Raw genomic sequence first — 10848 nt, forward strand, 5'->3', positions numbered from 1 at the left:
ATCACAAATTGTTTTCTGCATAATAGTTGCAACTTCAGCATGAGAAACCGAAAATACTCCATTACATTTTCTAAAACAGATTTCAGCATCGAATTAAATAATCACTAGTGAAAATGTTTAAAGTCCTTCTTTCTGTAACATAAAACATAAAATAAATCTAATATTTGCATAGCTTCATAACCATTAAAAACAAAAAACAAACAAACAAACAAAAAACAACCAACCACAGGAAAAGTTTACAGCACATCTTAAAACATGGTTTACTACTACCAGGAATTAACCTGCAGACAGGATCTCAGAATAAGCAGTGAAGAGAGGAGAGTTTAGAGTAACGCTTTTCTGAGTGCATACTTTTGATCCTAACAGGACTTAATAGTCAACATCTCAGACTATATCTGCCAGAAAATTTTCTTTCAGTACCACTCATATAGTAATACCATCTGAAGCATCATTGCCAGTAACCTGCAGCATAAACTAACAGTATCTTCTTCACACTTTCTAATTGAAGTATTTAGAATATTTTATTAAAAATCATAGGCCTACGCTGACAGCATCTTTGAAATCGATAGGAATACTGTACTAATATTAACTTTACAGACAAATGCAGAATGACAGATTGCTACTCAACAGAGATAGCAATAAATATTTTGTGATGAAGAACTCCAAAGTATTTGGTTTCCTAGTATTGGAATGTAATTTTCCCAAATTACACTTTATTCCCAAACTTTTAGTACACCTTCTGGATATCACTAGTTGCTAAGCAAGGAAAAGACTGAAAATTATGGATGTGCTTGAAGATGACTAGCAGGACCATAAAGAAAAAACCCAGAAGGTCCAGGCCTATATCAAGAAACAACACAATTTACAGTAAGACAGAAAAATGACCTGTGACATTATTGTGATATGCAAATGTTATGGATAATCTCACTGTTAGGTGGAAATTCATCAGATTAGCAGTAGAATTTTCTGGTCATTAGTCAGCAGTAAACTTTGAAACAGTTAACAATGGAGCAATAGAACAACAGAATGATAGAACAATGCCCTGTGTGTTGTAAGGTGCCTGAAGAAGATTCCTTGTCTCATCTTAAGCACAAAGATAGAATGGAATCAATCAGCGTCCTACATTCAAGACCAATAAATTTTCATATCATCACCCTCTTCTTTACACAGAACAATTAAAGAGCTAATTAATAGAACTTCTGCTTTGTTGTAGACCCCCCCCATGGTCATGAAAAGTAAGAGAAACACTAGTAGAAACAATATCAAAACAAAACAAAACCCTACCCACAACAATGTATTTCTGAAAGAAAAGTGAAGAAATTTCTGGAGAGACAAGAAAATGTGACTAAAAGTGTGATGCAGACAGTGCAAGAAAGGATCTAGGGGTAAGAATTATTAGAATCTTATCCATATTTATATCCTCAGATTCAAGTGTGAGAAAATCATTTATGAACTTCTTTATGTTAGTTTATGTCTACACCACAGCATGCAGTACTGCTCAAAAATGCCCATGCTAATTCTGAATGAACTAGCATTGCTACTGAACATAGCACAGACTTACTGCATGAGGCAGTGTTCCTCTATCATGTACAATTGCACAGGCTTAACACAGTAAGAATAGCTTTGGCATCCACTGTTACTCACTAACTGCTAGCTTGGAGTCATCCACTTGGCACCACATTTTGCCAGACAGAGGTGCGTTTTACTATTTTTCACAGTAGGTATCATATTCAAACATCTTAAAGCTTTAAAAATGACAGTGGGTAACCATATGATCTTATACTGAGGTATAAAGCCTCATAACATTTTTTGAGACATAAAGCTTTGTAATTTTTTATTTTTTACCGCCAGATCACTACTTCACTTCTTCAGCAGTTCTACTACCATCAGATGGTTGACAGTGATTGAGATGAAATCATCTAGTGATGCTAGTCCAATATTCAAATATACTTATGACGTATACAGACGTTTTTTGACTATGTCAAAATAGTTAAAAGCATCAGAATGAACAATTTATTTGACAGGAGGCCCTTCAGAAAGCAGACAAAAGAATAGATAACTAAACTGATGAAGTAAGTATCAAGATACTTGCACAACTCACCCCCCACATTTTATAAGAGTTTTGGTATCCAAGGCTATTAAATTAGTTCATTTTCTTGTAAGTGAATTAACTAAATAAAATGGGAAAAAAAAAAAAAAAAGAATATTAATTTACTTTAAAATTGTTTTATACTATCTGATTTTTAAGGTAAGTAGAATCGTTTACTACCATCTCATTCAAAACTTGCAATCTTATGTCAATTTATCTTAAATACAAGTTTGTACACTGTGTTATACACTAGTATGTTTAGAAGAGTAAAAAGGATTGGATTATTTTTAACATAGAAATAGTCCTACCTCTTTGCTTTCTTCCAGGTCTGACTCGCTGCTAAACTCTTCTGTATTTAAGTTTTCGAAATCAGATTCGCCGACAGCAATTGGCACTGTCACAGTGAGACTTGGGTTGTTTATGAATGACATGTAATCGCTTTCATCAACAACATATTTTTCCACGCTGCTGCCTATGCCACTCGTAGTTCCATTCCCTTCTTTAAGATAGGCAAGGTTTTTACCTATTTCTACTATCGTGTGATTGGAAATACAGCTGTCTTTTTTGTTGTTTAGGTCTTCAAGAGGTTTGATTTCATCTAAAACTTTTTGCTTTCTAACAAAGGCTTTTTGGATGAATTCACGCACTTTTCTCTTCACATAGTCTATGCCCTTCTGAATCCTTGCCACAGCAATCTGTAGATTGTTCATTTCATTATCATCATCTGTAGCAGCAAGGTTGTCTGAACTAAAGGAGCTCAGCAGCAAGGCCAGAAAGAGGTTGAGTACCTAAAAGACAGTAAAGAGAAAATAACCTGGATCTCTTATTTTAAACTCATACAAGTAATTCCATTATGGGTTGTTTGATATGACATATTTTTTATATCACAGCTAGCACTTTATTTCAAACCACTTTCTTTCTGTTATTTCCAATCCACTTACTATCCCCTTTTATTATAATTTGACAAAAACTTAATTATTAAATTAGCTTCCAGAACTTGACTAATATAGGTGAAAATCTAAACTCTTCCATGATTTTTTCCTCCACACTGGAAGTCTTGCAGGTCTGCTTCTCAAAATGGAGAATGACACAGGGAAACAGGACACAACACGGTATGTAGTATGCAAGCCATGTAAGTCATTTCCTCGGTAGTGTTCATAGGCAAGGGGAATGCAGGTAGACTTCAGTTTTCTACAATTCAGAAGACCATAATTTCAGTGTGTCTAATTCAGAATATAATAAATTATATATTTGTCCAGAATACCTCAGTCTGGTTTTGTTTTGTGCTTGAAAACTAGCTAATAGAGAAAAAATCAACAGATGTGATATATTTTGGTTTTAGGAATCTGTTTCACACATTCAGTCACATTCTCAGGAGAGCAATGCTGGTACAGAAATTTGGTATGTAATTTGGGGATGTATAAATAGGAATGGTATGTGTAAGACATGGAGTATAATTATTCCAAATTATTCAACACTTGTGCCTCTACCCAGAAAATGGCATTTGGGAGGAATTCAAAGGCCCGCAATAACAGGATTAAGCAGTTTAGAAAGCATCACTTATGAGAAAAGGTTTAACATCTAGGCTTATTTTGTTTCAGAAGTAAAAGACTGAAAGTGGAATTTTTATTACTTTAGGTAATAAAAATGTTGTCATGAAGACCAATTGTTTTGCATGATTATAGATACCAGGCAGTCTAATTGGCTGCAAAGGTGATTTAAGCTAGATTTTTTCAAAGGCATCTTTATGACAATATTTTATGAAAATAATTTAGCACTGATCTTACCAAAGATGTTACTAACTCAGTGAAGACTTAAAAGAGGTAGACAAACTGATCAAGGTATATTTGAACTTTGTGTAGAGAAAGGGCAAATGAATTAAACAATTTCCTAAAGTTCTTCAGTCTCCATCTCTCTTATTTCTAAACTGTGAAAAATAGGAAAAACATTCTAAAACTTTTTAAAAACTCCCATTGATTACATACCACTAGGTTTCCAATCACCATGACCATCATAAAGACAGTAAGGCACATAGTTTGGCCTGCAACCTCCATGCAGTCCCACATTGTTTCTATCCATTCTCCACACAGCACTCGGAACACAATCAAGAAAGAGTGGAAAAAGTCATGCATGTGCCAGCGTGGAAGTTCACAATCACTGGAGATCTTGCAGACACATTCCTTGTAGCTTTTCCCAAACAGCTGCATTCCAACCACAGCGAAAATGAACACAATGATGGCCAGCACAAGGGTCAAGTTCCCCAAAGCCCCCACTGAGTTGCCAATAATCTTAATGAGCATATTTAGAGTTGGCCAAGATTTTGCCAACTTGAAAACTCGAAGCTGCAAAACAGAAGAAAGGTACACAGTTATTTATGTTATTAATTGTAATAAATAAAATGTAACTGTAAAGTCTCCAATTCAGCCTTTGCCTCCTTTGATAACTGTAGATATCTACAGACAAATTGGTCAAAACTGTCTTTTCTCCTTCAGTCAATTCTAAGAGAATACTACAAAAAATAAATCAGTGCTTGTGGAATGTGATCAGCTTAACAAGATTATTAGTGTTCAGACACTTTCAGATCCCGTTCTTGTTCATTAGCAGAGAGATGGAAGAAATGGTTTTCCTAAAAGGAGAAACAAGCTAGAGTTTTTAATGACAGGCATAGAAGTTACTTACAAGTATCTCTTACACCACCTTTTCCGTCGTGAAAAATAAGCATCATGTGTGTCTTATAAAGTTTACCATGCAACATTGAGAAAAGCGGACAAAAAAATATGGTATATTAAAGTACAAATTAAAACAGACAAAAATTGACGCAATTGGAAAAATATAGCAAGTGTTACAATCAAAGGAATTTAAATGTAAATGTTATTTAATGGAATGAGACATAATTAAAATACATGTAGATGCAAAGGAAAATACAAAACTCTATTACTGAGGGAGAAGTCAATCCAGACAGATACTAGACTTAGGGAAAAAGACAATAGAATGCTATATGGAGAACCAGCAAATAGATTAAAAAAAAAAAAAAAAACTTTTTCAGAGGGGATTTATTTAATTATTTTTGGGAGGGTTGCTTTATTTAAGGCAGGAGTTGATGACCAGGAACTCTAGTTTAATTTCTCTTATTGTTTATGTCTTTTTAAAAAGGATTTGAATATCAAATTGCATCCTTGCCCAGTCTTCAGCAAGACCAAGTCTTTTCAAGTTCCTATTCATGTCAGAGGTATCTAACAACAGACAGAGATACTCTAGTGATTTCAGAACAGAAAATATATATTTTCTATCCAAAGAAAATTCTTAACACTGCTTTCTTCTAAAACTAACCATGTAAGCAAACTGGATGCTTATGGTAAGCAAACTGGTAATGGAAGCTTATCAGCTAAATAGTTGATAAACTTTTATTAATTAATTAGTTATTTACTAAGTGGTTTACTTATCTTCTTCAGTCACAGGTTGTGATGGTCTGTGGCTCTTGCATTCTTTATTCCCTCATTTATGAAAAAAAAAAAAAAAAAAAGACTCTAAAAGATACCACTATTTAAAAGGTTAATTCCTAAAGCACACCCCTGCTGCAAACAAAATTGATCATGACAATGTTTTGAAGGAGAAATAGGTATTATCAAGATAATGTATAAAACAAACTTGACATAATAAATATTTGCCATTAAGTGGTATGGAATTCCGTATTTTGTAAGTTCTTATGCAAGGAACTTCTGACTCAGCAAAATATATAACGTACGAATGAAAAATGCATGACATAAATGCACAAATATATAAAAAAAAATATAGAAACGTATTTTATTTAGTATATTTACCAATCGGAATGATCGAAGGACAGATAATCCTTCTACATTTGCAAGGCCAAGCTCCATTAAACTAAGACTCACAATAAAACCATCAAAAATATTCCAGCCCTCTTGGAAATAATAGTAAGGATCCATGGCAATTATCTTGAGAAACATTTCTGCTGTGAAAATTCCAGTAAACACCTGCAAGGAAAATACAGTTTCTTAGTCCATTTTAATGAGAAAATACTATAATGTTTATATCTTATATATAAAATATTATATAATAAAACTGTCAGATTCAACCTTTGTTAGGTTTGCTCAGCGAGCAATCCATGATGAATCTGAATACCTTCCCCATATTGCAATAGATTTGGTTAGGAATTAAATTCAGATTTGAAGCTTACATATGCATCTCAGTGTGTGGTTGCCAAAGAAGAAAGGGGAAAAATGTTTTCATGCAGTTAATACACATGCATAAATACTGATACATAGAATCTCTTCTGATTTTAATACTCATTTTTTTCTTCTCAAATATCATCTTTGTCCTTGTGACATCTCATCTTTTTGCTTCTAGGGGTAAAGATAACTTTGTAAGAGGGACAATTATTTTATTAAGAAAAAAAGTTAATAGCACTGTCATCCTATTTCATCACCTATTTCATTCTGTGAAGTCAGAGAATATATGCTGTGCTCGCTGGGTTTTTCCCCTCTACAGACAGGACATTAGAAGGTGCTAGTGAGGAGCAGAAAAGGTGTGGGATTGGATCCAAAGATTCTTTCAATTTGTAAGTGTTCATTCCGGAGAAAACATTACATAAATTTCTGTAACTAGCTTCAATGACAGAAGATGAGGGTTCTAAAAATCAAAATGTATATTGATTCAATAAATCTTACCACCTTTTACAAAAGGAAGAGAATTAAATTCCTTAAAGCAAGAATGGATAAATCCACAAATGTCAACAAAGAGGCACTTTACAGCTTAAATTTAAATTCAATAATCCCAAGCCTATTAATACCTAGTTAACATTTTCTTTTAAACATACGTACATAGGTTACATGAGAATTATTTAAGAAAAATGTATTTGACATACATTGTACATCATGAAAGACTTACAAGGTTTCCTACTGAAAGCACACCACTGAACTGTTCTGTCATTGGATAGTGTTCCATGGCCATGAACAGGGTATTAAGAACAATGCAGATAGTAATGGCCAGATCAACAAATGGGTCCATCACAATCAAATTTACAATATGTTTGACTTTCAGCCAGGGAGTGCAACAGTCCCAAATCAAGCAAGTGTTAGCAAATTTGTACCAGCATGGTGGGCATTTCTGTCTTGATTCTTCAAGTTCTAGAGAGAAAAAGGTAAATAACATTTTAAACATATTTCTCTATTTAAACATATTACCAGTCCTGCTTATTAGACCTACGTATTTTCTTTTGAAACCAAGGCTAACGTCCAGTCAAAAATAAATAAATAAATAAATAAATAAATAAATAAAAATTAAAAATAGTCTGTTCCACTATATTTTAGATTTGATGTGAAATGAATACCAAATATTCAATATATAAAATAATCACTTACAAATAAATGCTGCATAGGATGCAAAGTAAAAATTTGCCTTAGGAATCTGGCATGTATAGAATGAATAAAATATACCAAATTTTACTCAGGAAGGATAAACTCTTAGAAAGAGTCTAAAGTGAGACAACCATTTAGACAAAATTATGGCCCAAATGTGCAAACGTGCCCATTTGCTATCTTGGGCATAGTCATATAAGCCTCAGAACAACATTTTGCCCTTTGTTGCATATAGTTTTTTAATTCCATGTTTTGGAATCATTGTATTTAGTCTTACAGAAAGAGCAATGTTATCTTTCCTTTGTGAAACAGCATGTCTGGTGAACTGGTAGAAGGGGATTGTTCTACTGCAAGAAGCATAGCCATTTCAGTAATCTAAATAGAACTTTTACCCTAAAACACAACTCCTCTAGAGAAACACTGCATTGATCAATTGCTTTCTGCTTGCATTTTTCTTGGAAGCTTGCTGCTTCCATGTCAAACCTATACTGAAAGCTTGATTTCTTTTCCAAATATATCAGTCCATATTAAAAAATAAACAAACAAACAAAATAACTACCCCTATATACAAACCTCACCTTGTCTTTACCTCTAGGTTCACATAGCTACCTTTAAACACCACTAACACTTAGTGTGTCATACATTTAATAGTAATTGTATCATAATACAAAAATTCTATTTTACATACCTTCCATTGTATTTGTAAGCATGCTGGCTATACTCATTGCTCTTTGCCTTGCACTAGGATCTGTTAGGTAGTCCATAGGAACATGGTAAGAACTAGACCGTCTCTTTCTTAAGTCAGTTTCTGTAGTAGTGCCCTGAAAATAAAACACTGATAAACTAGCCTATCAATTTTTCATTTCATAACACTGTAAATTATTATAAAAGTAAAATGTTTCAAACACTCTGGTGTCCTGCCTCATGCTCCATTTACATTGTTGTTTTGCAAGAAAATAATGTAATGCCTATCTTTGTATACAGCAAATGGTCAAATGCATCTGTAGGACTGCTCTTGTGCTCAGAGAATGTGCTTTTAACTATTTTGCTGAAACAGGGCTGAGACTTTAAAACAGATTCATGCATTTTTTACTTTTAAAAGTTCCATAATGCTTGTCAGTGAACTCTGCCATATATATCCTTCATATTAGGCAGTGAAGTATTTTTCTAAACATGAAAATGCACAGCCCACGCAGCTAGCTGTAAGAGCACAAAGTATAAGTGTATTTTATTAAGATAACTTTGAAGTTATTAACTTCCTAGCACACATTTCAAAACAAATAAGACAAAAATATTTTTTAATGTTGACATCACCAAAAAAAAATCACTAGGAAAATTATCAATTCAATAGGAACACTAACTAGCATAAGTTGTCCTATCAGATATTATATTAAAAGTTTCAGGTATGGTCAGTGGGAGGTTAAATGCTCATTTAATATATTCCATTAATATAATTCACATATACATATATAAATTTTGATATCCTGTCTGATATGCAAATACATAACCTCTTCAGTTAGTATAATGAACACATGGGTTATTAGATGACATGTGCTACATTTATTCAATGGTTTCCTATGCTATTTTGTTGATTCTAGTGAACTAACATATATTTTCACTTATCTAGTTAATGAGAGCTAGACAACTTCAGTTTCTTCTTCAGCTTATAACTGGAATATATAAAAGGAGCATTCACATCTTGGCCAAAAAGGGAATTTTTCTCAAGTGACTAAATTTCATAGAAACAGTAGTTGGTTACACAGGGAGAGGACATAATGCCTGAGCTACTGCAGACTTCCTTACATTGCTAGCAGTGGCTGCTTTATCAATCATCACCTCTGGCAGAAGCTGTCCAGTAGGTGATGTCAGAGCTGGAGGCCCACCGACTAAAGAAACTACTCCATTGCAATCCACAGTGCTGTGCATCTTCCCGTTCACTGGAAGCGGAGGTACTGTCCTGGATGACCTACTGGCCTGACTAATGTTACTGTTGCGCCGTTCACCATGTCTATGAGGAACAAAGAGAGAATCTCTTCTGCTCTCATTGTCTTCAAAAGTGCTGTGCTCATCATCAGCAAAGTCATTTTCTGATCCTACATCCTTTGCTCGACCTCTGAAGCTGAAAAGACTTGTTCTGCTATTGCGCCTTGGGGAAAACAGGGAGCCGCGAATGCTCAGCAAAGACTGTAGGCAAATAAAAACAGCGATTATCAGATGAAAATTATGTTAAATACAACACTTTCATACAGGGGAAAAAAACACAGTGTTAATATGTCTTAAAGGGTAAGGTCATCTACAAGGAAATGAACAACCCTAATATACAACCTCCCCCAGTACACTCCCTTTTGGGTAGTAAACAAAGAGCACATAAGTGACAGACAAAGACTAGTTATTTTACTACTTTGGCTATATGAAAACAACCAGTTTAATTACAGTAAAAGAAACTGCTTGACAGAATTGCTTCCTCTGCCATTCTGCCTGCTTTATTACCAACTGTTCATAAACTGAGTAAGCACATCTAGACACTATTTATCCAGGTTGGGATTAGTCTGACAGGCTGAGTAAATAATTTTTTGGCATATTTCCTGTGACTCAGTCTGTGCACAGAAGTAGCTCCCAAATACTGCCCAGTTTAATTTTTTTTTTTTTTCAGGTATTGTTCAAGTAGGCCCCAATAAGATTTTTATTTATTTTCAAAATTGTTAGTTATTCTGAATACGCAAAGATATGTATGCATATTTCTATGAACAGTCTCACTAATCCTCATCAGATTACTCATATGAGTAAATGTTCTGCTATGGGTGGATCTTTTCAGGATCAGTCAAAATAAAGCTCCAATCTTGCAATTATACATGTGCTTAACTTTAATTCATGTTAGTGATTCTCTTGACTTGAATGACCGGCATTAGTACCTGATTTCACCCAAGACCACTATGAACAGCAGAGAGGATACATAACAAAGCAGTGTCTGTTTCTCTTCTGCAACTTATTTTTATGGACCTGAGTCCCATTGTTCTAGGCATTGCAAAATGCAGAACAAAAAGGCACTCTGCAAATAAATTATCTAAGTGTAACACAACAGATGGATACAAAAAGAGAGGGAATATGAAGAGGCAAAATTGATGGGTATGATAAACAGTGGTCTTAGCTCACCTGAAGTCACTTCCCTGTTAAGCTTTCTGTAGGCAGCATGGTAAAAGAGAGTTTTAAAGAGGGATTTGAGGAAAGCAATGAAGTGTTCTGTGGAAACTCATGGAAGATTCTTCCAAGCATGGGGGGCAGCACACCAGAAAGAGCTCAAAAAAACTAGTTTGAAAATTTAACAGGAGGTTATGGATGCTGGCATGGGTCAGTCAAAGCTGTGACTTGATTTGCTTACCG

The 10848-nt window shown here is 34.3% G+C and overlaps 1 protein-coding gene across 8 annotated transcripts in view; it reads right to left on the reverse strand.

The window, feature by feature from the left end:
• Positions 1 to 10848, reverse strand: part of LOC311210771 (sodium channel protein type 2 subunit alpha) — a gene marked incomplete at both ends in the record, with an annotated part of 55078 nt that overhangs the window by 25062 nt on the left and 19168 nt on the right. For 4 of the 8 annotated variants that reach the window (XM_084288949.1, XM_084288944.1, XM_084288943.1 and 1 more), the window contains 6 exons: positions 2398 to 2877; positions 4075 to 4431; positions 5911 to 6084; positions 6998 to 7236; positions 8156 to 8288; positions 9271 to 9651. In XM_084288949.1, coding sequence (XP_084145075.1) covers positions 2398 to 2877; positions 4075 to 4431; positions 5911 to 6084; positions 6998 to 7236; positions 8156 to 8288; positions 9271 to 9651 — 1764 coding nt within the window. The remainder of the gene's footprint in view (positions 1 to 2397; positions 2878 to 4074; positions 4432 to 5910; positions 6085 to 6997; positions 7237 to 8155; positions 8289 to 9270; positions 9652 to 10848) is intronic. The other 4 variants (XM_084288946.1, XM_084288945.1, XM_084288948.1 and 1 more) reach the window with 3 other exon arrangements.

Source organism: Netta rufina (assembly GCF_964035555.1).
Source record: "Netta rufina genome assembly, chromosome: 6".
In the NCBI taxonomy this organism is placed as follows: Eukaryota; Metazoa; Chordata; class Aves; order Anseriformes; family Anatidae; genus Netta; species Netta rufina.